The following is a 27,987-nucleotide window of genomic DNA, read 5'->3' as shown; positions in this document are numbered from 1 at the left end:
CCAGATGAGGCAGAGGTGCAGCCAGCCATCATCTAACACCTCCCCCTTACCCCAACCCCCCTGCCCCCCCCACCAGGTCCTCTGATTTCCTAGACTCATCCAACCCCACCAGTTAGCACTGAAGCAGAAATCGCCAGTCTGGGAGTATGAACCTAGCTGCTGTGTCTTCAGTGCATCCTGAAGGAGGAAAAGATCCAGTTGCAGGGCCCTTTAAATACCCAAGCTCCGCCCCTGCCGGCCCAGCCCTTTAGGGAAGTCCGCTTGGTGAGGGAAATTCCTGACCTGTGGCTTGCAGCTGCCAGCTACCCTGCTAAATGTGAGTACAGATTGTGACCCTGGCGGGACCCCCCCAGACTCCAACCCAGGGGTCTGTTCCAAAGGCTCTCTCTAGTCTTCCTGCTTTTCAGAAATCTTTCTTGTGACTGAGACAAGAACACCTCAGTCACAAATTACAGGAAGGGAGGGCGTTGGTGGCTCTGCCTTGTGAGGTTTCACTTTCTATGAGTTTCAGGGTTTGAAAGCACCCTGTTAATGTCCTCAACCCCAAAACCTCAGGCCTCCCTGACATCAGGGTCTCCCCAACAGATTATAGGTGAGGGGGTACTTTTGTCAGGCCCAGTAGCACACATGTGCTACTCCCTGCTCCGTAGCAGAAGCGGAAAGATGCCTTGAGCCCAGGAGTCCTGAACCAACTCAGACACGTAGCAGGAGAGACCATCGTTTTCATTTCTCTTGTTTGGTTGGTTGACTTTAGGTTTTGTTTTGGTTGGGTGGTGGTGGTGGTTGTTGAGAAAGTGGTCTTGAACTCTCTGTAGCCTGGGATGACCTTGAACACCTGACCTTCTTGCCTCCATCTCCTGAGTGAATGCTGACATAGATTTCTGTCATCGCCATCAGTTTTATTCAGAGCTGGGGCTCACACCTAGGGTTTCATGTATTTGGGCAAGGACTCTGCCCTGATGGATGGAGTGTGGCACAGTGACATAGCACACCTATGTGTCCAGAGGTCCCTAGCACACTTTAAAAAGAAAAAAGAAACGGGGAACCTTACCCGACACAGTTCACACCTCTAATCCCAGCACTTGGGGCACTTGGGCAACTGAGGCAGGAGGGTCTCCAGAGGCTTGAGGCCAGCCTGAGATACAGTTCTACCACAGCTTAAGCTACTATGTAAAACCCTGTCACAAATAACAGAAGCCAACTGGGCAAAGTTACAGCTTCCATTCAGACTCCATCTGGTGGTGTCACTCCCTGAGGACCTGGGCTCTGCCTTCTCTTCAATGACTGACATTTGTGACTTCTCCTTGACTCCCTTCTCTGCCAGTTGTGGAGGCTTTTTACTGTTGCCCTGTGCAGGACTGTGCCAACCATGGGCCTTGGCCACTCTTGCAGTGGTTAGCGGCGGGACAAGCGGAAGAGTAGCTTGGTTTCAGAAGGTACAGAGTTTAATGAGAACAAGAGTAAAGCTTTAGGGGAAGGGGAAATGAACAAGAGGAAGCTCAACTGGACAGCCCTCCTGAGGGTCTAGGGACTTGGGATCTGTGACTGGAGCCCAGCTCTAGTAGGAGATGGTGGTTGACAAAGCTGTTCCTTATGTCCCTCCTGCCTGTATATCCCTGGGACATGGAAGAGAGGCTGGCCATCACGGGTGTGGCAGATGGCTTTCCCAGAAACTATCTACTTATACCTTTGGCACCCTGCCCTGAGGCGGGGCAGTTGGGCAGGACCACTCCTACCTTTGAGATCCTGGATGCTGGGTGCTCAGGCCTGCTGTGGTATGCCACACTCTTCTTGTGTAGCAGAGGCTGTTCACTGGCTCAGGTTATGGAAAATGCTCACCTTTGAAAGCCCATTGGTGCCATCACCTGGATGGCAGTAACCCACCCAGATCCTCTATGTCCCCTTCAGTGAGACTGACTACCTCGTGATGACAAGCCATACTGTCTCCAGGGAAGCCAGGCCAACCGTCCAGAGCCAGATGATTGGGCTAGGCCTTGATCTCGAAGGCTAGAATGGGTTGGGTAAAGGTGTTTGATGTGGTAGGTTGGGTTGTTCCTGGAATCCTCAATTCTATGGATCCCGAATAAAGCCTGGGAGAAGTGTGAATAGGATTAAATGTCAGCCAGAAGCTAGGTGTGGGAGCATGAGGACTGTTTTATCCCCAAAGTTCCAGGCCACCCTAGGCAACTCAGTAAGACTCCTCTTAAAACAACGTGAGCTGGAGAGATGGCTCAGTGGTTAAGAGCACTGACGGCTCTTCTGGAGGTCCTGAGTTCAATTCCCAGCAACACATGGTGGCTCACAACCATCTGTAATGGGATCTGATGCCCCCTTCTGGTGTGTGAAAAGCGACAGTGTACTCATACATAACATAAATAAGTCTTTTTAAAAAAACAAAGCCACAAAGCAGGCCTTGGAGAGATGCCCCCGTGACTTAAGTTGCAAGTACTGACGTTGGGGGCCTCACGACTGTTTTAACTTCAGCTCCAGGGGATCTGATGCCCTCTTCTAGCCTCCATGGTCCATGGGCCACTGCACACATGTACAGACACAGAGACCCACCTAAAGACAAGTTAAAAAAAAAAAGAATCCCAGCCAAGTCTGAGGAGAGAAAAGTTCTTAGGAGAGAACACTTTGATGGAGATCAGGGCTTCTGAATCAGCTCCTGAGCCTGCTTCCAGTCTGCACACTATTCACTTTGGTAACTGGCGTTCATTTGTAACATTTGGGGGTGGGGGGGCAGAGCCACTTGGCACATGGTGAGGCTACCAAGCTGTCCCCCTACCACAAAGTGGCCTAGTTGGGTCACAGTTTAGGTTAAAGTTTTTTTTTCCAGAGTCTCATTCTAGCCTTCCCTTAGCCTGGTATTGCCTATGTTATAGTATCACAACCTGGGCTACCACTCTAGCCATAGGTTGGGTAAGATTTTTCTTGAGAGGGACTAGTGACATTGCAGCCAAGCCTCACTGATGGCCTAAGTTCAAGCCCCAGAACCAACATGGTGGAAGGGGAGGTCAGGGAGGAACTCCATTGACGACAGGCCCTACTTAGACTAAATATGGACCTTTTAAAACCAAAGTGGGCAGCCATCTGGTGGCTGGGCTGGGTCAGCACCTTCCCCCTTCACTCTCTGTCCTGCCCAGATCAAGAGAGCAGGGCTGGGGACAAAGGAGCTACTTGAGTGAAGCTAGGCAGGGGAGGTTTGTTCTCAGGCAGGCGAATGACCTATGGCAATGTTAATGGTTAAAGTAATAAGTGCAGGAATGGTGCAGTAATGACTTCAGGGTGACCTGAAGCAACTGGAACAGTTAACCACAAGAGAGGGGCTGTTCTAAGTGGGACACAATCCCAGGGATGGAGCGAGTTGTCCTTGTCCTCCTGAAGGCAGATTAGGGTTTGAGACCATTCACTCAGCTTCACAGTGAGTTCAGAGCTACCCTGGACCAGAGAAAGGAGGAAAGATGCAATCAGGTTTGTTGAGCGTGAACTGCTTGAGATGAACCCTCCCCCGTTAAGAGCACTGACTGCTCTTCCAGAGGTCCTGAGTTCAATTCCCAGCAACCACACAGTGGCTCACAACCATCTGTAATGGGATCTGATGCCCTGTTCTGGTGTGTCTGAAGACAGCTACAGTGTACTCACATACATTAAATAAATAAATCTTTTTTTTTTGTTTTTGTTTTTGTTTTTTTTCAGAGCTGGGGACCGAACCCAGGGCCTTGCGCTTGCTAGGCAAGCACTCTACCGCTGAGCTAAATCCCCAACCCCAAATCTTTTTTTTTAAAGTCACTTTTAAAAGATTTATTTATTATATATGAGTACACTGTAGCTGTCTTTAAAAAATAATAAAAGAATAAACTGGGCACTGGTACCACTTGCCCTTAATCCCAGCACTCCAGAGACCGAAGGCAGCAGATCTTTGTGAATTCGAGGCCAACCTCCTCTACAGAGTGAGTTCCAGGACAGCCAGGGATGCACAGTGAAATCCTGTCTTAGAAAAGCAGAAGACAAAAACAAAACAAAAAAGAATAAATAAATAGTCCCAGCACTTGGGGACAAAAACAGGTGGATCTCTAAGTTCAGGGCTAGCCTGGTCTACATTAGCAAGTTCCAGGACAGCCGGGGCTATATAATATAATAATAATAATAATAATAATAATAATAATAACAACTCCTTACAAACAAAATAAAACAAAACAAAAAACCTCACTGCCGACCAGGACCATGGTGTGGTCACTTTGAAACAGGAACTGGCTATTTAGATTCATTATGCCAACCACTCGAAGGTTTTTCTGAAAATCTCTGAAATGTGATGATTCATGACTTATTGATTTTGGCTGATACATCAATCTTGCCTTTGAGTTGCCAGGAAAAGAATGAAGCCAAGCATGGTGGCCCATATCAATATTCCCAGCTCTGAGGAAACTGAGGCAGGAGGCTTGCTTTGAGTTCAAGGCCTTCATGGACTTCATAGTAACCCACTATCCAGTGTTATATAGCAAGATCCTATCTGGGAAAGAAAACAGGAAAAGAACAGACGTGGCAGTTTACTCTATAATCCCATGATTTGGGAGACTAAGGCAGAAAGATTGCCGTGCAAGGCCAACCTGGGCTACAGAGTGAGATGCTGTCTCAAAAAAAAAAAAAAAAAAAAGACTGGGATTATGAGCCTGTCCTTGTTTTGTGTTGTGTCCTGGAGACCAGTCCACCTACCTGAACCCTGGCCCACACTCCACTCTGCGCAGCAAGCTGAGCCAGCTTCTGCGATACTGAGGACCAGCTGTGGATCCTGCCACTTTCAGCCTTGAGAGCAGGCCAGGCTAGACGGTATGCCCAAGAGCTGGCAGGGAGCAGAGCTCGGTGCAAAGCAGAAAGGAGAGGTGGGGTCGGCAGGAGCCGGGGCCAGACCTGAGGCATCCATAGGTTCTTTACCTCTGGTTTATGTATTTATGTTGAGACAAGCTCTCAGTATGTAGCCCTACTTAGCCTGTAACTCACTATGTAGACCCGGTTGGTCTCCATCTCTCAGAGACCTTCCTACCTCTGTCTCCCAAATACTGAGATTAAAAGCAGGTACCACCACACCCGGCATACATTGTCTTTTGAGGGCCTTGGCGTAACAGAAATAAAAATCTGGGACTGTACACATCATCTAGTAAGCTGCCAGAGTGTGGGACTAGTCACAAATGTAAGTGTCAGGGGTGGAAGGCAATGCCTGCTCCAAGGGGATTTGCTGGTAGTCTTAGCGGAAGGAGAGCTGTGAGGTGTGGTAAGGGAGTGGACAGGGAAGTGAAATGGAACCCTGGTACAGAAGCAGGCCTGGCCTCAGAACAAGGCCGGAATCCAGCCTCATTAGCTTTGAGGAAGGCTCTTGCTGAGTCACTGAGCTGGGAGAGGCTCTCAGGCCCCCTGACTGTTCCCAGCTGGGGTGACAGATGGTGGAGAGGCCTCAGTCTTGGGGAGTGGAGCCAATAGAGGCAGTGCCTGGAGCTGACTCCCACCTCAGAGGACCTTCTATAGTTCCCTTCTTCCGGTTGGGGCCTCCAAGCCCTCCTGGCATCACAGGCCCTTCTTCTTGTCCCATCTGGTTTCCTGGCCTGTCTTCTCCTTTGCAATGAACCTGCATTGGAGCCCCTGGAGAGATGATGTTATCCAACTGTGGGAAGCCTCTGCATTGCTGTGCCTCTAGCATGAAGGCCTACCTCCTTCCTGACCAGTAGACAAGTGAGGATTAAGCCCTAATACCAGATGGGGAAGGAGGCCCTGACCACACCCCTCAGTGGGTTAGGAAAAATTGGGCCTTGGGCCCTGTCTATTCTCAGTAGTAAACACTGTACTGGTAAAGAGCCAAGCTTGGCTCTGGGTGCTTTCTGTACAAACATGTCATCGCAGTGCTGGGAAAAGACTATTAGTCATCTCAATTTGGTAATTGAGGAGGCAGATAGTAGAACAAAGGACTTGTCTAAGGTCATCCATCCAAAGAGAGTCAGGAGTCCAATGGCGATGGTGGTGCACAACTTCAATCCCAGCATTGCAGGGGCAGGGGCAGGGGCAGGGGCAGGGGCAGGGGCAGAGGCAGAGGCAGAGGCAGAGGCAGACAGATATGTGAGTCCAAGGCCAGCCTAGTCTACATAGCCACTTCCAGGACTACACAGAAAACAAAACAAAACGAAAACAAAAACGCAAACTTTAGGGTCTCGGTTTAAGTGTCTCGGATCATGAATGTTGCTCTCCTGAGACAGCTCCATTTCACGTCCTGGAATAACTGGAACAGCGGCAAAGCTGAGCAGGATAAGCAGTGGCTAGGAGGACTCAGAGCAGAGGGAGCAGCTGGGGGCGGGGGCGGGGGTGGGGAGGGAGGAGTAGGGTGGAGGGCAGGGGGCGGGAAGGGAAGGGAAGGGAAGGGAGGGGCGGGACACGGGGTGGGACAGACCGAGCCTAGAAGTCAGAAAGGCAAGTTCTGAGCCTTGAAAATCTACCTTCCTGAGAATCAGGGGACTCGGCCTCATGTGAAAAGGGAGCTCAGGAGAGCATCTAGGTCACATCACAGCTGCAGGGTTAAAGAGAGAGGCAGTGTGTTCGTTGCTTTATGTGTTTTCAACAAAATACCCACAAGAGCAACTTCAGGAAGGACTTGATTTTTCCTCCGTTTGAAGTTGCAGTCAGCATGCCTGGTGGCATGGCAGCAGGACCCGGAAGCAGCGGGTCACACTGTACTCACCAGCTATCAGAACCCGGAGGCAGCGGTCGCTGTACCGGAAACACCTGAATGCTGGCCCCCAGCTTTCTCCTTTTGATTCAGTGTGAGTGAACCCCAAGCCCACAGAGTGGTGGTTAGGCTGGGTCTTCCCACACCAATTAAACCTAATCTAGACAATTCCCTTAGGGACAAGCCCTGAGGATCATGTCCTGGGTGATTCTAAACGCTGTCAGGTTTGCAGTGCTTAACCATCCCAAGCAAAATATATCCTCCCTTTAACATGGGAAAAGCACTGGGCCAGGGAAATAGGTTAGCTGGTAAAATGCTTGTCATTCAAGTGACCTGAGTTCAGTCCCCAGCACCTCAAAAAAAAAAAAAAAAAAAAAAAAAAAGCTAGGGGCTGGAGAAATGGCTCAGTTGGGGCTGACTGCTCTTCCAGAGTTCCCAGGGATCCACACGGTGGAGGGAGAGAACGGACTCCGCTTCCGTAAGCTGTCCCATGACTTCCACAGGCACACCGCGCCACACACACCCACTTAATAAAATTTAACAAATTAAAAAAAAAAAGTATGCTGTGTGGTAGTAGCCCATGCCTTTACTCGCAGTATGCAGTAGGCTGCTGATCTCTGATCTGAGGACAGCCAGAGCTACACAGAGAAACCAAGGGAAAAAAAAAAGTAGATGTCACCGCCCAAGGTTGACAGAGAGCCTCCTCTTGCACCTGGACACACACCCCAAACTGCAACCTTCCCCTCTGTTCTTGCTTTTGTTTTTCTTTTGTCTTGAGATGGAGTCTCCTGTCTGGCCTCAGGCTTCTGTGTAATTAAGGATAACTTTAGACTCCTGACTCTCCTTGTGCCTTCTGAGTGCTGGGATGGCAGGTGGCAGCCACCATGCCAGTTTATGTGGTGCTGGAAATTGACCCCAGGGCTTCGTGAATGACAGACATGAGCACTCTATCAGTTGAGCCGCATCCCTGGTCCAACCCAAGCCTTTTGAATCCATGTCCCTAAGCAATGCTGCCATGTTTGTAATTACCTTAAGAGACAGAAAAGACCAGCTAGGTTATAGCTCGGTGCTACAAAGAGAGTTGGTGTAGTATTTGTGAAGTTCATTCCTCATTCCTGTCAGAACAATTAGTAGTAGTAACAATCATAAAAAATTTTAAAAAGCTTCAGGCTCTGGCTCAGGGGCCTAGTCCTGAGTGTCACATCGAGTGACCCTGAATGACTTACAGTCTTTATCTGAGCTAGTTAGGGCTATAATATCAGCAATGGCAAAATGGATCAAAAAAGCCACAATGGCCTATTTGAGTTAAAATTTAAGGGCTTTCCCCCATGTGGGGGACTGTTCCGTTCCTAGGGCCTAGTGTTGTTGGTGGGCTACACTGCTAGACCCTGAAATTAAATGTAAATTATTTTCCTGGGGATGTGTCTTAATTTGCTTTCTACTGTTGTAAAACATGAGGAGGAAACAGAACTTGGGGAGGAAAGAGTTGATTGCATCTTCCAGGTCAGATGCAGGAAGTCAGGGCAGGAACTGGAGGCGGGAACTAAGTAAGCATGAAGGAGTGTTGCCTCCTGACTTGCTCCTGGGGACTTCCTTTGTCTGCTTTCTCAACTACCTAGGACCATCTGTTGTGGGTAGGGGGAGTTCTATCCAGAATGGTCTCTGGGCCCCTCTCTATAAATTAGCAATCAAGAAAATGGCCCACAGGTCTGCCTACAAGCAATCTGATGGAGGCATGGTCTCAATTCCAGTCCTCTTTGTTGTTGAAATATTTAATCCCAGGGGCTGGAGAGATGGCTCAGTGGTTAAGAGCACTGGCTGCGGGGTTGGGGATTTAGCTCAGTGGTAGAGCGCTTGCCTAGGAAGCGCAAGGCCCTGGTTCGGTCCCCAGCTCTGAAAAAAAAAAAAAAAAAAAAAGAGCACTGGCTGCTCTTCCAGAGGTCCTGAGTTCAAATCCCAGCAACCACATGGTGGCTCACAACCATCTGTAATGGAATCTGAGGCCCTCTTCTGGTGTGTCTGAAGACAGAGACAGTGTACTCGTGTACATAAAATAAAGATACATATATTTAAAAAATATTTAGGGGTTGGGGATTTAGCTCAGTGGTAGAGTGCTTGCCCAGCAAGCGCAAGGCCCTGGGTTCGGTCCCCAGCTCTGGAAAAAAAAATTTAATCCCAATCTGTGGTTCCTACCCCACCTTTAACCTTTTAGTTGCTGGATAGAAGACATACACAACCTATTCAGCAGTAGAGCTGGGCAGATATCTACCTTCTGTGTTATTACTCTGTTTCATCTGGGCTGCTCTTAACTCCAATTGGCCAGCCCTCAGGGCCATGTTTTTTGGACTCCTAACCCTTGACATCCTCTTCCTAACCCTTCCCCTTCCCCTTCCTCACGGTCTCCCTACTGGCCAGGAACACCAAGTACCGCCTATCTCAATTCTGCCCAGGTATAGGCTGTAGGCATCTTTACCTACCAATCAGAAAGAACTTGGCGGCAAGGTCATATAACATCTTGTCTCTGGGGCAACCGGGTCTTGGAGGCCTGCATTTAGCATTACACTTGACTCTAGCTTGTGTCAAGTTGACCAGAATCTACTCAGGACAGGATGTAGTGTAGTTCAGCCCACTTGCCCAGCATGTGGGAGGAATGGGAGGAAGGCCCTAGGTTAGATTCATATTCTCTCTCTCTCTCTCTCTCTCTCTCTCTCTCTCCCTTCCTCTTTTATTTTGTGCTCTATCTGCATGTACACCTGCCTGCTAGAAAGAGAACATCAAATCCCAGTGCAGATGGTTGTGAGCCACCATGTGGTTGCTGGGAATTGAACTCAGGACCTCTGGAGGAACAGTGTTCTTTTTTTTTTTTAATATTTTTTTTAAAGATTTATTTATTATATATATAAGTACACTGTAGCTGTCTTCAGATACACCAGAAGAGGGCATCAGATCTCTTTACAGATGGTTGTGAGCCACCATGTGGTTGCTGGGAATTGAACTCATAACCTCTGGAAGAGCAGTCAGGTGCTCTTAACCACTGAGCCATCTCTCCAGCCCAGGAACAGTGTTCTTAATGACTGAGTCATCTCTCCAGCCCACTAGGTTACAGTATCAACACTGCCAAAACAAAAATGCTTTGCCCAAGCATGGCGGCACATGCATGTAACTCCCACACTCAGGAGACTGAAGTGAGAACAGGAAGAATTTAAACCAGTTCCAGCTACTTAACCAGAGTCTTTACAAAAACAAAGAAACAAAAAAGTAACAATTTGTTTTCTCAGACCCACCAACCACATTCCAAATGTTCAGTAGAATCACATGTGGCAGAATATAGGGATTATTTCCAGGTGCTGGGGAGATGGCTCAGCAGTGAAGAGCACTTGTTGCATTTGCAGGGGACAGGAGTTTGTTCCCAGCACCCTGAATAGGCAGCCTATAACTGTCAATGTCTCTAGACCCAGGAAATCCAAAGCTTTCTTCTGGCTTCTGCAGGCACTGCCCACAAACAGGCACACACACGCACACAAACACATGCAAACACACACACACACACACACACACACACACACACACACACACACACACACACGGAGGGAAGGAAGGCAGGCAGGCAGGCAGACAGGCAGGCAGGCAGGCAGGCAAGCCTCTGCATTGCCTAGCAGACTTAATTGTCTTTTACTGACTCAGATAGACATGTCCAAAGTCCAAGAGGTGCTGGGTCTAAGGATGGGCTGTGCTGGGGTGTGTCACATTCACAAACAATCTAAGCACTGAATGAAACCAGCCAGGATTCAGAGGTCGATACAGTGGAGTGGGTAGATACAAAATCATTTCCCCCTCTTTTCCTCTCCATCCTGCCCCTGCTTCTTCTGATAGTGGGAGCTGAGGGCTTCTACAGGCTAAGAAATGGTGAAGGTCCTTCACCTTCACTGGGCTTTACTGTTAGGAATCCACCTGGTTCGATGGGAGTGTCACTTGGGTCTTTTCTATGTGGGGGCCCACCTCTGAAAGGTTCACCTCAGGACTACTTAGAGCACAGGAAGGCAAAGGGGTACAGACAGACATCTGACTACTGCTAGGCTTTCAGGACTGAATAAAAAGCCTCTCGACTCCGGGAAAGCCAGTAACCTTTGCAGAACCATAGCTCCCCAGCATGTGTGGGACAAGGCCATGTAGTTATATCCCAGGGTGATCTGCTGGATCACTCAGCTTGGCCTAGCTGCCTGGTGAACCCTAGGAAGTGGGAACCTTTGATCCACAGGTGTGTAGAGGGAGTGGACAGGAGTGAGGGAAAGGTGGCAGAACCTCTGGCTTCTGTGAAGAAACTGAAGCAAGCAATTCTTCACAGAGGTGAGGTCTGAAGTGGGGATAAGAAAAGGAGAAGCAGGCATTGTAGAGCCTGCTTTTCATTCCAGCAGACTGAGTCAGTCAGGGTTATGGAGCCAGGCTCTGTCTCAGAAGTAGGGGCAGGGCAAAAGAAGGGTGTAGGAGCAGGAGGAGGAGGAAGAGCGCTGAGAGATGGCTCAGATGTAAAGAGGACCCAAGTTTGAGTCCCAGCACCCACACTGAATGGCTCAGTCACCTCTAAGTCTAACTCCAGGGGTTCTGACACACTCTCCTGACCCCTGCAGGGCCCCAGGTACACACAAAGTGCACATACATATATGCAGGCAAAACATTTATGCATATAAACTAAGTTACCTATGTAATTATATATATATATACATATACGTACACACACACACACACACACACATTTATGAAGACACACTCACTGCTCCTACAGAGGACCCAAGTACAGTTCCCAGCACCCATGTGGTGGCTCACAACTGCCACTAACTCTAATTCCAGGGGATCTGGTCTCTGAAGGCTCCCGCATGCAAGCACATAGTGCACATAAACTTATGCAAGCAAATACACGACATGAAATAAAATATTTTATGGGGCTGGAGAGATGGCTCAGCGGTTAAGAGCACTGACTCTTCTTCCAGAGGTCCTGAGTTCAATTCCCAGCAACCACATGGTGGCTTACAACCATCTGTAATGGGATCTGATGCCCTCTTCTGGTGTGTCTGAAGACAGCTACAGTGTACGCACATAAATAAAAAATAAATTAAAAACATATTACGTTTTAAAAAGCAGAGGAGGTGGGAATAAGATCAGGAAGGGGACAACCAAGGGATCTGGGAAGGAGAGGCCATTTTTGGAATAACCTGCCTTGTCCCAAATGCCCTTGTTTACCTTGTGTCTTCCCTGCCTGTCCTTTTCTGTGCTGCAATCAGGTTTGGTGGGAAAAGCTTGGGATTCACCATGGCAACTGAAGAGGCCATCATCCGCATCCCCCCATACCACTACATCCATGTGCTGGACCAGAACAGTAATGTGTCCCGTGTGGAGGTTGGACCAAAGACCTACATCCGGCAGGACAATGAGAGGTTAGTGTAGAGCTGCCCCAGCGGAGGACAGCCTGGCTGGCAGGACTGACCCTCATCTGGGTGGCTGGGAGGGTCTCGCTTGCTTTGACTGCCTCCTTTGGAACATCATCCCCCTCCTCACACCCCTTTTTACCTTACAACAGGGTACTGTTTGCCCCAGTTCGCATGGTGACCGTCCCCCCACGCCACTACTGCATAGTGGCCAACCCTGTGTCCCGGGACACCCAGAGTTCTGTGTTATTTGACATCACAGGACAAGTCCGACTCCGGCACGCTGACCAGGAGATCCGACTAGCCCAGGACCCCTTCCCCCTGTATCCAGGGGAGGTGCTGGAAAAGGTACCTCGCTTTCCTCCCTTGAGCCTGAACTCTGCCTGCTCTGTGCCTCCTCAGGGCTGCCCCCAACTCCTGCATTTAATGAGAAAGCAAAGCCCCTGTGGGAAGGACTGAGGAGGTAGCTATGGGTTCTCACCCAGAGCAGAGATGACTCACAGTCCCCTCATTCTAACTCCCCTGCACTCCCCACATACCTCAGACAGACTCGCCTCATCTCACAATTCCGTGCCCGTGCCCCGGGGAATGTTGCAATGGAAGCATGGACCACCATCATAGCCAGACCCTCACCCATGCTGCCTTCAGGCTTGAGCTCCCAAGCAAGGGAGTCTATTGAGTTTTTAAAATAGTTTTAACTTTACCTGCTTGGTATTTTATGTTTTTATTTCCTTATTTAATGGGGCAAGGCATGCATGTCTGCTACAAATGCATGCGGAGGTCAGAGGAGAGCTTGCAGGAGTCAGTGCTCTCCTTCCACTGGGTGGGTCCTAGGGTTAACTCAGGACATTATGTATGCTAGGCAAGAGCCCCAGTCAGTGCTTCCTGCTCCTGAGTGCCCAGTAGCATGACTCTGGGGTGCACAGAGACACACACAGCTGGGAAGAGGGATAACAGAAATAGCCAGGAACCAGTGAGATGACCCAGAAGTATTTGCTACATAAGACGGACAACCTGAGATCCATGCCCCAGACCCATGACTGTGGTGGGAAGAGAGAATCAACTCCTGAACGCTGTCCTCAGACTTCCAAAGGTGCATGGTAACTCTTGCATATCTGCATACACGCACATGAATAAATAAAATGAAAATGTAATGAAACTACAAATAATGAGGAAAGGCAGCAATCCTACCTGAGTGAAGCCAGGCGTGGTAGTTAGTGGTAGCACAAGTCTTTAATCCCAGCACTCAGGAAGCAAAGGCTGCAGACCTCTGAGTTCAAGGACAGCCTGGTGTACAGAGTGAGTTTCTGGACAGAATCCTCCTGAGAGAGAGAGAGAGAGAGAGAGAGAGAGAGAGAGAGAGAGAGAGAGAGAGAGAGAGAGAGGATCTGATATCTGATAGTCTGGGTGAGTAGGGCTGAGGTGGGGCTTTAGATCTACAGATCTTCCAATCTGATGCCTGCTCAATCAAGCTTTCCCATCCCGACCTCACCTTAACCCCTGCTTCCCCTGCGGGCTCCCACACTCACACCAGGAGGGCAAGGTGTCACCCAGGGGCCTTTCCATCTTCAGCCAACATTCATGCTCTTCCACTGTGCTCTTCTCTGAGACTGGCAGCATTTTCTAAGGGCACAAGGTCACAAGAAACATTTTTTGATTCAGCCTCCTTCGTGGCAATAGCATGGCCTTTCTTTTGGCTTTTTTTTTTTTAATTTAAAGATGTATTTATTATATATAAATACACTGTAGCATTGCTAACCCCTCATAATCTGCAGTTTCCTCTACCCCATTAGAGGCAGTGACCCATTATGCCTAGGTCATGTCGAGTGCCACCTGTAGGCACAAATATTTTGTAACCTACTTTTACTTATTTTTTTTTTAAGATTTATTTATTTAGTATATATAAGTACACTGTAGCTGTCTTCAGACACACCAGAAGAGGGCATCTGATCTCCTTACAGATGGTTGTGAGCCACCATGTGGTTGCTGGGAATTGAACTCAGGACCTCTGGAAGAGCAGTCAGTGCTTTTAACTGCTGAGCCACCTCTCCAGCCTGTGGCTTTTTTTTTTTTTTTTTTTCCTCTTGGTTTTGTTTTGTGCTTTGGAGATGACAGAGTCTTACCACATGGACCGGCTCCCGTGTAAAGCACACACTGGCCTGGGTCTTGTGATCTTGTGGCAGCTCTCATGCCTGAGCTCCCAAGCTTCTTTGTTTTGGTTTGTTTTTTTGTAGACTTTTGCTAACGGCCTTGTAAATCTATTTTCTACCCGCCCCTGGCTTTCTCTCTTTTACCTACTCTTTCGTAGCAGCCTGAACATGACATTTTCTAAGTTAGTCCTTCACAGATCCCTCTGACCCCAGACCCCACCTCCGCTAAACTTCCTTGGGCAAAGCCCTAAATCAAGCCAGGCCAGGTGTGCTGGTACCTGCCTGGCTTCCCAATGTTTGGGAGGCTGAGGCAGGAGAATCTCTAGTTCTAGGCCAGCCTATGGTGTGTGTGTGTGTGTGTGTGTGTGTGTGTGTGTGTGTGTGTGTGTCTGTCTGTCTGTCTGTCTGTCTGTCTGTCTGTCTGTCTGTTGTATCCCTGTCTTTGCTGCTTTCACGCCCTGTCCTGAGCTCCTATGTCCCCTCATTTTCCTCTCTGTGACTACTCAAGACATTGAGCTCTGGCCCTTGGCTGTGGGCTGACTTTTAGCAGCTCTGGCTGCATCTGGGAGCCCTCTCCTAGAATGGCCTCACTTTAGACATCTGAACCCAGTGGCTTCCTACCCAGTAGCTCTATTCTTTCTTAGTTTCAGTATTGATTCAAGATACCACCAGGCAAATGGATGCCTAAACTAGAAACGCCAAGAAACAGTGAGGCGGGGGCAGCCACCTGTCACTGTCCTCCTAGTCACTTAGACAGGGAGCATGCCAGGGAGGGACCCTGGCTTTGTGATACAGCAGACAGGAAGTGACAGTGAGGCGTGCTGACAGATGCCTTAGAGAACAGAGGCAGGAAGATGGTGATCTTAAGGCAAGTCAGGTTAGACAGAGCTGATAGGGGAATCTGTTTTCCTCATTCCAGTGTGAGGCCAGGAGATAAAATGGCTGCCCACTGTCTACAACACAGACCAGTCTGTCACAGGGAACATAGGCATCACTTGGGCTCATGTCCTGACTGGATTCTTTAATAGCTTTGTAGGCTTCTCCGCTCACACACGTCTGCTCATCTGTCTTTCCTGCCTCGTTTAGAATATTTTCAGAGGCCAAATCTAGTCACGGTTGTGAAGGCATTTTTATAAACTTTTAGGTTCATCTGTTTTTGTAAGGCCTCTCCTTCCTTCTAGAGGGAACCACATGAGCACAGGCAACACTGAAAGGAAAGCTACAGATTAAAACCCGCGTTGTACATCCCTTTATACTGTCCTCCTTTTTTGGGTAGTGGGGGAACACAGTTGCACATAGCCCAGGCTGCCTTAGAGCTTGCTCTGTAATTGAACTCCTGCTTCACTTGTCGCCATGTCTCAGGCGCTGTGATTATAGGCATGTGCCACTATGCCCAGCTCTCTTTCTCTTTCGAATCCTTCCTAGTTCAGTGGTTCTGAGCCTTCCTACTGCTGCTTCCCTATACAGTTCCTCCAGTTGTGGTGATTCCCCAACCATAAAATGATTTCATTGCAGCTTCATAACTATAGTTTTGCTACTGTTTTGAATCAGTGTAAACACCTGATATGTGACCCCCCGGGGTCATGACCCACAGGTCGAGAACCGCTGTTCTAGTGCATCAGTGTGAACCTGGTCCTGCAGTTGTCATTGTTCAGACGCCTAAATGCCCCTCCAAGTCTCCCACAAGGTCTCTTCCTCACGCTTGTCCTCGACAGAGGAGAGTGTTCTTGGCTCATCAGCAGTGCCATCCTCACGGGGTCTTCAGATCCGGTGGCCCTAGGCCCCCTCCTACCTTGTATGCTACACTAGGATTTCAATGGAGATGCACAAAGATGGCTGGGGTGTGGCTCAGTGGGAGAGCAGAGAGCACTCGCTCAGCCTTCGCAAGGCCTTGATCTGATCCACAGAGGTGTGGACTTCCCAGAGACTGGTACTGTGGCCCTGATCTCCGAAGTATCAGGTTTAAACCTGATACGGCTTGAACACTCTTGACTCTTCTTTCCCTCAGGACATCACCCCACTGCAGGTGGTTCTGCCCAACACAGCACTGCATCTTAAGGCGTTGCTGGACTTTGAGGATAAGAATGGAGACAAGGTCATGGCAGGAGACGAGTGGCTATTTGAGGGACCTGGTGAGTTATGTCTCCATTACTTGGTGTGTGTCTGGGCCAGGGCTTCCTGCCTTTCTGTCATAACCCTGAAGTCTCTGAGTGCCAACATTGGCTTCCTCCTCCTTCCCCAGGCACCTACATCCCACAGAAGGAAGTGGAAGTCGTGGAGATCATTCAGGCCACAGTCATCAAACAGAACCAAGCACTGCGGCTAAGGGCCCGAAAGGAGTGCTTTGACCGGGAGGGCAAGGGGCGCGTGACAGGTAGGATCAACAGGGGTACTGTGGTGGGTGGACAGGAAGGAAGGAGGGAGGGCCCTCCCTTCAGGGAAGCAAGAGGAACCATGTGAAGCCAGAGAAGGGTTCACCCCTGAGGGTTGTATGGTGGCAGGGGGTGGGGGGCTGCTGAGCCAGGGTTTCTCTATGTAGACCAGGCTGGCCTGAAACTCAGAGATTGCCCATCTCTGCCTCCCAAGACCTGGGATTAAAGATGTACACCAGCTCTGCCTGGCCTATGTCTGTCTTTCATTTTTTGTTCACATACACACACACATCATTATTTTTATGTGTACGAGTGTTTTGTTTGTATGTAAGTCTGTGTGCACCACTTTTGTGTCTGGTGCCCATGGAGACCAGAGAGGGTATCCAATCCCCTGAAACTGGAGTTACAATCAGTTGTGAGCCACCATGTGGGTGCTGGGAATCTGAACCCAGGTCCTCTGGAAGAATAGCCAGTGGTGTTCTTAACCACTGAGCCATCTTCCCAGGCCTGTTCCTTTTGAGACAGTGCCCCATGTAGCTCTGACTGACCTGGTATTCAACATGTAGTTCATGATGGCTTCAAACTCCTGGCAATCTTCTTCTGCTTCAAACTCCCGAGTGCTGGGAGTATAAATGCATCACCATGCCTGGCTTCTCCCCATCTCTCTTGAGGTCTACCAGCTGCACCTTGCACACCCCCTTCATGCTTGCCCTGACCCTGCAATCACACCATGATAGGACCGTCTACCATCCCTACTCTGTAACATAAACTGTGGGCACTGGCCACATCTTACCTGGTTCCAGATCAAAAGATAAGATGTTCACATACATTGACCCAATGTCGGTTCATGATGATAGATGGTATTTTATTTAGTGCCCTGACAAGACTGAGTCTCTTACTGTTCCTGTTTCTCCACAGCAAGACTGAAGCACTTGCCTAGGGTACGTGGCCATGCGGGGTGAGGTTATGACTTCCTGCTAGGCATTCCTGCTGCTCCAAAAAACAAAACGACTTCCCCAGGCCTACGAGAAGCCCTTTTACCCATTTCAGGAACATGAAAAATCTTTGGTGCTTAGAAACAGCATCGCAGGTGCAGTTGTAGCGGTGTCTTGACGTTCTAGAAGGCCCTTTGTGGTTCTTGTCTTTTGAAACAGATTTCCCTATGTAGCCCAGGTTGGCCAAAAACTCCCTATCCTCCAACCTCTGTGTCCTGAATGCTAGGATTATGGGTGTGTGCCACCATGCCCAGACTCTAAAAGTTTCGGTTTTGGTTTTGGTTTTTAATTCTGGGAGAGAAGTTAGTTTTCCTCTGGCCTCATAGAGAGCAGTGGCTGCAAGGACCTTGTTAGGTGTTCAACTCTTGGGGCAGTGGCTTCTCTTTGCCTTCAAAGCCCAGTTGGTCCTGTTCTCTGGGCTTCAAAGAAGTAATGGTGATGGGTGACTGGCTGTGCTTGACTGCTCCTTCCTGCTCCTGACCTAGGTGAGGAGTGGCTGGTCCGATCCGTGGGGGCTTACCTCCCAGCTGTCTTTGAAGAGGTGCTGGATCTGGTGGATGCTGTGATCCTTACAGAAAAGGTTTGTGCTTGGGTGTGGGTAGAGAAGCTGGCAGTGCTCACAGGGCAGACAACATGCAAGAAAGGGACAGGCAGCATCCTCATGGCCACTAGAGAAATCAGGTCAGATCTCCAAAGAGAGTCCTGGAGCATCCTCCAGGGTAGGTAGGCATTGTCCCTGAGAACTAGGATCAAGTTAGGGGCACTGGCAGCAGGATGATGGAGGCCTCCCCTTCACAAATACCCTGTGTCTCCACCTGCAGACTGCCCTGCACCTCCGGGCTCTGCAGAACTTCAGGGACCTTCGGGGAGTGCTCCACCGCACCGGGGAGGAATGGTTAGTGACAGTGCAGGACACAGAAGCCCATGTTCCAGATGTCTATGAGGAGGTGCTTGGGGTAGTACCCATCACCACCCTGGGACCTCGACACTACTGTGTCATTCTTGACCCAATGGGACCAGACGGCAAGAACCAGCTGGGACAAAAGCGTGTTGTCAAGGTAAGCCCATCTCTACCTCAGAGCCTGTGACAGTTGAGAGCCCTGAGCAACAAGAGGCCTTCTCATCTTACTCCACATCTTCCAAGAACACGTATGTTCTGGAAATAGCTTTGGTGTTTTTGTGTACTTAGTTTTATATTCCTGACACACTGTCCTGTTTGCTTCCCCAAAGCCTTAGACTTTTCCCGAAGTTCCTGAACTTGCTCCTCCATGTTCTGGAGCCTTTGTCATGCTGCATAAAACAAATCTCACACCCCCAACCCCCGTGCTCTCCCCCACCCTGTCTCCTGTGAAAAATATTAGGGTTCAGCAAGCTGCCTCTACAAAGGCAGGGACTATGGGGCTGGGGATTTAGCTCAGTGGTAGAGCGCTTACCTAGGAAGCGCAAGGCCCTGGGTTCGGTTCCCAGCTCCGAAAAAAAGAACAAAAAAAAAAAAAAAAAAAAAAAAAAAAAAAAAACAAAGGCAGGGACTAGGTAGTTTAGGCCTGTGTGGGTGAGATTTCTGCTGAAATTATCAAACTAGGCTATTGCCACAGCATCATGGAGACGGTATGGAAATAAAGTTAGAAACAAGGTGTCTGGCACTGCACTAGTGAGGTTAAGGCAGAAGGAGCAGGAGTTCAAGGACCATAGTGAGTTTTGGGGTCACCATGGATACATGAGATTATCTCTTAAGAAAGGAAAAGAAAAGAAGGGGTGAGGAGCTTAAAAGTGAAAACAACCCTTGCAGGATGTGGTGGGGCATGGCCCAAATCCCAACACCCAGGACATGGTGGTCTATGGTCCGAATCCCAGCGTTCTGTAGGCAGAGGCAGGCAAATCTTTGTAAATTCTAGGTCAGCCTGGTCTACAGAGTGAGTTCCAGGCCAGCAAGGATGACTTAATGAGACCCTGTCTCAAAAGCAAACAAAACAACCTAAAATGTCTATTGTTTAATGGATGGGTATTTAAAATATGTGGCTGTGAATCGGAGGCCAACACGGGCTACACAGCAAGAGTCCTTCTCAGTGGGGAGGAAAGCCAGAAAGACATGTATCTGTACTCCTATCTGTACCTGGAGCCTGATACAGGAGCCCAGAAGTATCCCGTATCGTCATAGGTAGCAGGTCAGATTTGACTCTAAGACCAGAGTTTGCCCACCCTCAAATTCCACCATATCAAGAAAGCAAACCACAGGAGAAATGGAAAGCAACAATAGGATATGTGTGTCTACATGTGTGTGTGTCTGTGTGTGTGTGTGTATGTGTGTTTCTGTGTGTGTGTACGTGTGCGTGCGTGCATGTGTATGTGTGTTTCTGTGTGTGTGTACATGTGTGTTTCTCTGTGTGTGTATGTACGTGTGTGTTTCTCTGTGTGTGTGTGTGTGTGCTTTCTTTGTGATCATTTTGTTTTCTTTGGAGATTTTTGTTTTGCTTTGGCCTTTGTGACAGGGTTCTCACTTTGTTACCCAGGCTGGCCTTGGACCCAGGATGGTCCTTCTTTAGCCTCCCGAGTGCTGAGATTACAGACATGTGTACTGCACCCAGCTTAGGGTAATTCGTAACTGTTTAGCTTGAGGACCTAGGTCTCGATCAGTTACAGATCTGACCAACTGAGCTGTCAGCCATTGTCCAGACAGAGAGACAGATGCTATGATAAAGGTATCCTTTGGGCTTCTGTCATCAACACAACCCCAACTCAACATTGTAAAAGTGACCAAGCCAGCTCAGTGAGTCAACAGGGTCTAGGGAGGGAGCGAGGATTGACAAGAAAAAGATAGACAGCACTATAACATGACTCCAGCCAGTGCTGAGGCTGAAACAGGTTCATTTTTCTCCAGTCTGCTTTTATATCATTCTAGGTACATGCAAAGATCAGTTCTAGGTCAAGGAACAAGCAAGGCAATAAACCAAGTCCCGTGGTATTCAGGGACTTATCAAGATGACCAAGATCTTGAGACTATGTCCTTGTCCTAGCCCAGTGTCAAATTCCTAGAAAGTGGCTCTTTACATAAAAGTAACTTTTATTCGCCTGGCCTAATTGTCATCTCTGAGGCTAACTGCCTCAGTCTGCTAACCTAGACCTAGGCCTGGAAGCTGCTGCCTTCCATAGTCTTATCCAGGCCTAGAACGTTCCAGCCTCTGAGACTTACTGCTAAATACGCTCACTCTTTATTGTTCTTTCTGAACTCAGTTGTTCTGGCTCTGCTCTGCTCTGTGCTGACTGATTCAGACTGGCCTCTTTCTCGACCTCTGACTGGATTGCTCTGCTTGGCCTCAAACTAACTCTGGCAGTCTGCTCTAGTCTGGCTCCTTCTCATTCTCTGGCCCGTTCTGTCTTCAGCTGTGTCTGACTTGTTCTCTCTCCGTAACCTGTCTCTGTACAAGGCTCCCATTAAACCTCCTCTTCTTTTTCCCTTCTGCGCTGCTCTCTTTTAAGTAGCCTCTTGCTTTTTTTTCCCCTCTGTTCTCATGAGAGTTGGGCATATCCTGTTCTGTCAAGTCTTTCTCTGATTGTCTGCCACTCAATTAGATGTCACTTTCAAACATGGGCGCTTCCTTGTACAAACTAACTCTGCTGTCATTGTTTGGGATTAAAGGTGTGTGGTAAGGGCATGTCTGTATTCCAGACAGAGTTGGATTAAGATTGCTGGGTTAAAAATCCCTCTACACAGCATGGGAAGACCTGGCTCAAGGTCATGTAACAGGCGGCAAGCCAGGAGGCTGTATTGAGGCAGTGTGGCTTTCCTGTAGGCCTGAGAGATACCACGACCTACCTAACCTCCCCTTTTTCCCATTAGGGAGAGAAGTCCTTTTTCCTCCAGCCAGGAGAGAGGCTGGAGCGAGGCATCCAGGATGTGTATGTGCTGTCAGAGCAGCAGGGGCTGCTACTGAAGGCACTGCAGCCCCTGGAGGAGGGAGAGAGCGAGGAGAAGGTCTCCCATCAGGCCGGAGACTGCTGGCTCATCCGTGGGCCCCTGGAGTATGTGCCATCTGCAAAAGTGGAGGTGGTGGAGGAGCGTCAGGCTATCCCTCTGGACCAAAATGAGGGCATCTATGTGCAGGATGTCAAGACGGGGAAGGTACCAGCTGCGGGTTGGGTGGTAGCAGTGGTGGCTTCCTCTAGGCAAGCAGGTGATGTTAACAGGAAGAGGCAGGTTGGGAAAAGACTCATACATCAGCAGCCAAGGTGGCCAGCTGGCAGATGTGAGGCCATTTCATACTCCATTTGCCAGCTTTGTCCTAAATACCTAATTTTACATATTAGAGACTCCAGCTGAGAGAACGAGCTAGGCTTTAGGACAGGGCTTCTGCCCTGCTGCAGATGGGGCCCTAGCATAAAGATCTCTGTGGACTTCTGCTGCTTCACCTAAACCTTGACCTTAGTTTTACCGAGGACTACATTACCAACGTTCTCCCTGAGAATCTAATGTAGAAACAATTCAGAGTCAGAGGCAGCGTTCGTGTGTATGAGGTGCTTCCAAAGGTCACTCAACAACCACATTGCTCCAGCAAGGAAAACCCTAGAAATAATATCAGGCCCTTACTACACACCGAGTGCTGTTGTTTGAATTAGACATGTGAGCCCCGCCTTATTCCGTAACCCCAGTTGGCCCATTGTACAGATGAGCAAGTGAGGCACGGGCAACAGCTTGAGAAAACTCGAGCAGATGGCAACCAAGCTTGAGTGCAGTCTTCCTGCAGACACCTGCTTTAACTAGGACAGTGGGCTGCCCCTGGGCAGAGTGGGCTCAGGACTAGGGTGGAGGGTGATGTTCTTCTTCCTACTGTCTCTGAAAACACCTTCCCTAGGTGCGGGCTGTGATTGGAAGCACCTACATGCTGACTCAGGATGAAGTCCTGTGGGAAAAGGAGCTGCCTTCTGGGGTGGAGGAGCTGCTGAACTTGGGGCATGACCCTCTGGCAGACAGGGGTCAGAAGGGCACAGCCAAGCCCCTTCAGCCCTCAGCTCCAAGGAACAAGACCCGAGTGGTCAGCTACCGTGTCCCGCACAATGCAGCGGTGCAGGTCTATGACTACAGAGCCAAGAGAGCCCGGTGAGCCAGCAGAGGCCTCTTCGGGGTCCCAGGGTCCCAAAAGAAGCTCTCAGGGAGGCTGATTTCCACCTCTCTCCACAGTGTGGTCTTTGGGCCCGAGCTAGTGACACTGGATCCTGAGGAGCAGTTCACAGTATTGTCCCTTTCTGCCGGGCGACCCAAGCGTCCTCATGCCCGCCGTGCACTCTGCCTACTGCTGGGACCTGATTTCTTTACTGATGTCATCACCATCGAAACTGCAGATCATGCCAGGTTGCAGCTGCAGCTTGCCTACAACTGGTGAGGCTGGGGGCCCAGGGGACAGCCTCAGAAACAAAGGAAGGCATATGCCTCCCAACTCAGACAGAAGGCAGGCCTTGATGCCCTAGATCAAAGGGAAGCTGGGAGTTTAGGAAATATGGGGTGGATATGGCCTAGCCTTCTAGGATGAGGACTTCAAGGCTCCAGCAACAGGGGACTACCTAGCCACACCTCTGTCATCTATTACTGCAAGGTTTTTGTCTTTGTCTTTGTTTTTGTTTTTGTTTTGAGACAAGGTTTGTCTACAGGCCTGGATATCCTGAAACTTATTATGTAAGCCAAGTTGCCTCAAACTCACAGAGTTTACCTGTCTCTGCCTCCCCAGTGTTCAGACTAAAGGAGCACAGGCCACTCCCGTTTTCTGCAAGTTTTTTTTTTCTTTTTCTTTTTTGTTTTAAATGAACAGTTTTTTGTTTGTTTGTTTGTTTTTCACAACCTATGGGCATCTGTCCCAGCTGTAGTGTTTGCTGTCTGGGGACCTATACAGGGAATGTCGTGTTTTCCTCATTTTCCCTAGCTGGAAATTAAAGATTACCTACTTCATGGGGTGCTGAAAAGCTGTAATGAAATAGTTAAATGCTGAGATGCTAGGGGCAGGAGAGTAACTTTTCTTCAATGATGTCCCCATACTCCAACAAGTAACCCCACCCCAATGCTCATGCAAACAGCCCTAGTTAAACTGAGTGGGTCATTTTTAAAAAGTCATGGAACTCCAAGCAAGGTTGGGAACAAGGGGTCCACGGGGAGGAGAGGAGGATAAGAGAAGGTAATTGAGTGAGTATGATCAAAATACATTATACTGTAAAATAATAAACAAAGACTATTTCTTCAAAAGAGCAAGCAAGGGGCCATGACAGCTCAGTTTACCCACTGAGTACCACCCGGCAGCCTGAGCGCCATCCCCAGACCCCATAGAAAGGCATAGAGAGGAAGCTGATCCCACAGAATTCCCTCTGAGCTCCAGGAGGGCATGGCAATGATCTTCTACACTATGAACACATACACAATAAGATTGTTTTATTTTTTAAAGTAATGGGGGGTTGGGGATTTAGCTCAGTGGTAGAGCGCTTGCCTAGAAAGCGCAAGGCCTGGGTTCGGTCCTCAGCTCCGGGGAAAAAAAAAAAAAAAGTAATGGCCCAAAGCTGGGCAGTGGTATGGGCCCTTTAAACCCAGCCCTTGGGAGGCAGATGCAGGCAAATCTCTGAGTTTGAGGCCAGCCTGGTCTAGAGAGTGAGATCTACAGAGTCAGCCTGGGTCACACAGAGAAACCCACAGCACATGGCTGTTGGTCATCCCAGCTCTCCAGAGGAGAAGCAGGAGGATCAGGTATTCAAGGCCAGTGTCATCTGAAAGAACTCAAAGCCAGCCTGGGTTTCCAGTGTGAGGCTCGACTCAGAGTCAACTGGAGAAATGGTGTTCACACAGTGTCTGACCCCGTTCTGAGTTCCTCACCTTGTGGTAGAGAAGAACTAGCAATTACTGTGACCGAGGTAGACAGGGTGCTGGCCCAGTGGCAGTTAAGAGCACAGGCCTTAGAGCCATCTTGCCTCTATTCCAAGTTCTGGCTTGCCATATATGGTATGCTCTTTGGTATGCCCTGGCGTTTAGCACCATGAACCCTGTATTTCTGCTTCTGCAAAATGGGATGGTTTTGACTCTGGGAGGATTTGATGGAAACATGGGTGCTTGCTGGGCACAATTTAACATCTCCATTGTGGGGAGGAGCTTCTGTTGAACCCCAGAGAAGGGCGTTGAAAGGCTGCTCAGAAAGGGTATCATTGCTTGTGAGAAAATAGCTTCCCCACTCTGGGCCTTTGTTCACAGGCACTTTGAACTGAAGAACCGGAATGACCCTGCAGAGGCAGCCAAGCTTTTCTCCGTGCCTGACTTCGTGGGTGACGCCTGCAAGGCCATTGCATCCCGAGTCCGGGGGGCTGTAGCCTCTGTCACCTTTGATGACTTCCATAAAAACTCAGCCCGGATCATTCGAATGGCTGTTTTTGGCTTTGAGATGTCTGAAGACACAGGTCCTGATGGCACACTCCTGCCCAAGGCTCGAGACCAGGCAGTCTTTCCCCAAAACGGGCTGGTAGTCAGCAGTGTGGATGTGCAGTCAGTGGAGCCCGTGGACCAGAGGACCCGGGATGCCCTTCAGCGCAGCGTTCAGCTGGCCATCGAAATTACCACCAACTCCCAGGAGGCAGCAGCCAAGTGAGTAGTGTGGGGACCCAGGGCGAACACCTCAGCTAGGACCAAGACTTGAACACTGAAAAATGTGGCACCCACAGTCTTCCTGTTGCTGTCTGGTCTACAAGGATCTATTCTCTACCCAACATGACTAATAAGGCTGTAAATAGGAGGGCATCCCCACTCCTATGGCTTCCTACTCTTTTCAGGGCCTTTCTGACTCTCCAGGAGAGTTTGGCTTCCCTGCCCTCTACCTTCAGCTCGGTCCCACCTTGTGGCAGTGTCCTTTTTGCCTGCTCACCCCCTTGCTCTCAGCTGCTCATCAATGCCCAAAAGCACCCTAGCCTGTTTTCTTTCCTTGGGAGAATGAGTCCAGTGAAAGCGGAGGCATCAAGAGCATCTGTCCTCTACAGGCCTCAAGAGCCATGCCGTGGCTGCTTGCAGCTTGCACACTGTGCTAGGTCCAAGTGTATGCCGAATGCTCGGAGAGGGGGGTGGGCTCGGTCTCTATTCCAGATGCTCCTTTCTTAGCTCTGGCCCATCACCTCACCCGCCTCTGTTCTTACCCAGGCACGAGGCTCAGAGACTGGAACAGGAAGCCCGTGGTCGGCTTGAGAGGCAGAAGATCTTGGACCAGTCAGAAGCTGAAAAAGCCCGCAAGGAACTCTTGGAGCTTGAGGCTATGAGGTGGGTCAAGAAGTGGCGGTAGAAAGACGGGCCAGTCTGAGGTCTTGGGAAAGCTGCTGGCTCAGGAAGGTTGTGGTTGAGAGGCAAGTAGAACATGCTTTGAGGCATAAATCAAAATCCCAGAAGGAGTAAGGATGTGGTTTAGTGATAGAGAACTGACTTAGTCTATACAAGGCCTGGGGCTCAATCCCCAATATTAGAAGAAAATTAGATCAATGGCCCAGCAAGATGATGGTGGATGAAGGAGCTTAATGCCAATCCTGTTGCCACATAGTGAAAGGAGAGAGCGGAGTCTCACCAGTAGTCTTCTGACTGTCATACTTGTGTCATGGTGCCTCCCTCCACTCCCCGTCAAGTCCCAGGTACCCAGGCATCTCTTCTCAGCCTCCCCTGACTCTGTTTCCCCAACAGCATGGCTGTGGAGAGCACGGGTAATGCCAAAGCAGAGGCTGAGTCCCGTGCAGAGGCAGCGAGGATCGAAGGAGAAGGCTCTGTGCTGCAGGCCAAGCTCAAGGCACAGGCGCTAGCCATTGAGACGGTAAGTTGAGGGGCTGCTGCTGCTGCTGCTGGAAGGCTGGGGCATTGGGGCCTGCAAGAGCGACATTTGTTGTTGTTGTTTTTAAGTCTTTATTTAGTTTATGTATGCGAGTACACTGTCGCTCTCTTTAGACACACCAGAAGAGGGCATCAGATCTCATTACAGGTAGTTGTGAGCCACCATGTGGTTGCTGGGATTTGAACTAGGACCTCTGGAAGAGCAGTCAGTGCTCTTAACCACTGAGCCATCTCTCCAGCCCAAGAGCCCTGTTTGTTAAAGGCTCTGAAACCAAGTAGCCTGAAAAGCACTACTCGAGCCTTCTGTGGTTTGCTAAGTCCTCTGTCCTGTAGCAATGCACTTCGTACAATCCCTGAAGACAGATTCTTACAGTCGCTCCCCAGATGAGCTTCCCTGCCCACTTGGTTGTATGTTTTACATGTGACCTCCTTTCATGCGTCCTGTGTTACCTCTATTTTACACCAAGGTTTGACTTAGGGGATTCCTTCCCAAGATTCACTAGCTAAATAGGGGCATAGCTAAGATTTGCACCTGAGATTCCCTTCTGCCTCAGTTCTCTCAGAGTTGCTGGCTTAGATGACTTGCTGGACAGGCAGTTCTTGGCCCGCATGACCTAAAACCAATTTGGTCTCCCCCTTCCAGGAGGCTGAGTTGGAGCGAGTAAAGAAAGTACGAGAGATGGAACTGATCTATGCCCGGGCCCAGTTGGAGCTGGAGGTGAGCAAGGCGCAGCAGCTTGCCAATGTGGAGGCAAAGAAGTTCAAGGAGATGACAGAGGCACTGGGCCCCGGCACCATCAGGGACCTGGCTGTGGCCGGGCCAGAGATGCAGGTGAGAATGGAAGACACGGGAGGAGAGTGGATGTTTGCCTTGGAACCAAGAAGGGAGAAGGCAAGCATATTTGGGGAAGTGTCTGAGGACAGAGAGGGGCATGGGGTGAACTGCCCCTGTGACCTGTCACTAAGCACCATGGGATGCCACTGCTAGGGGGACAGTAGCAGATGCCTTGAAGGACGATATGAAGAAGGTGATGGTGGCACTTCAGAAACCACTTGGCTTAGGGAGGGCTGCTCAGAAGGCACCCTGGGGAGGTAGCTGAGATAAACGGCTGTCTCTAATGGTGTCTTCTTGCTGACTTGATCCTCCAACCCTGCAGGTGAAACTTCTCCAGTCCCTGGGCCTGAAATCCACTCTCATCACCGATGGCTCGTCTCCCATCAACCTCTTCAGCACAGCCTTCGGGTTGCTGGGGCTGGGGTCTGATGGTCAGCCGCCAGCACAGAAGTGATCCGGCAGCCCGGGGAAGACTTGCTCTCCCAGGCTCTCCGAAGCAGCCATGCTGTGCCTTAGGTCAACACTGACTGCACTGACAATGGATAAAATAAATTGACAACTGTAGACATTTATGTTTTTGTTTTTCTTTCTTTCTTTTTTTTCTCTTCCCTCCAGCCTGGGTGATCAGGGATCTTAATGGTGATGAGAAGGTGCCCCACAGACCTTGGTAAAATAACCA

General features: G+C 49.6%; 1 protein-coding gene across 1 annotated transcript; it reads left to right on the top strand.

Moving 5' to 3' along the window:
* Nucleotides 1–283: 283 nt before the first annotated feature.
* Mvp (major vault protein) lies at nucleotides 284–27,872 on the top strand. Its single transcript, NM_022715.2, has 15 exons — nucleotides 284–316; nucleotides 11,989–12,141; nucleotides 12,285–12,480; nucleotides 16,291–16,414; nucleotides 16,525–16,656; nucleotides 18,135–18,229; nucleotides 18,471–18,707; nucleotides 21,488–21,769; nucleotides 22,500–22,744; nucleotides 22,826–23,023; nucleotides 24,869–25,255; nucleotides 25,802–25,918; nucleotides 26,330–26,456; nucleotides 27,117–27,305; nucleotides 27,631–27,872. Exons 2-15 carry the CDS (start codon nucleotides 12,017–12,019, stop codon nucleotides 27,760–27,762), a joined length of 2,586 nt encoding a protein of 861 aa, NP_073206.2. The 5' UTR covers nucleotides 284–316; nucleotides 11,989–12,016; the 3' UTR covers nucleotides 27,763–27,872.
* Nucleotides 27,873–27,987: the final 115 nt, after the last annotated feature.

Source organism: Rattus norvegicus, chromosome 1, assembly GCF_021556685.1.
Source record: "Rattus norvegicus strain SHRSP/BbbUtx chromosome 1, alternate assembly SHRSP_T2T, whole genome shotgun sequence".
NCBI lineage: Eukaryota > Metazoa > Chordata > Mammalia > Rodentia > Muridae > Rattus > Rattus norvegicus.
The sequence above is the reverse complement of the archived record's forward strand: the minus strand, read 5'-3'. Positions and strand labels throughout refer to the sequence as shown.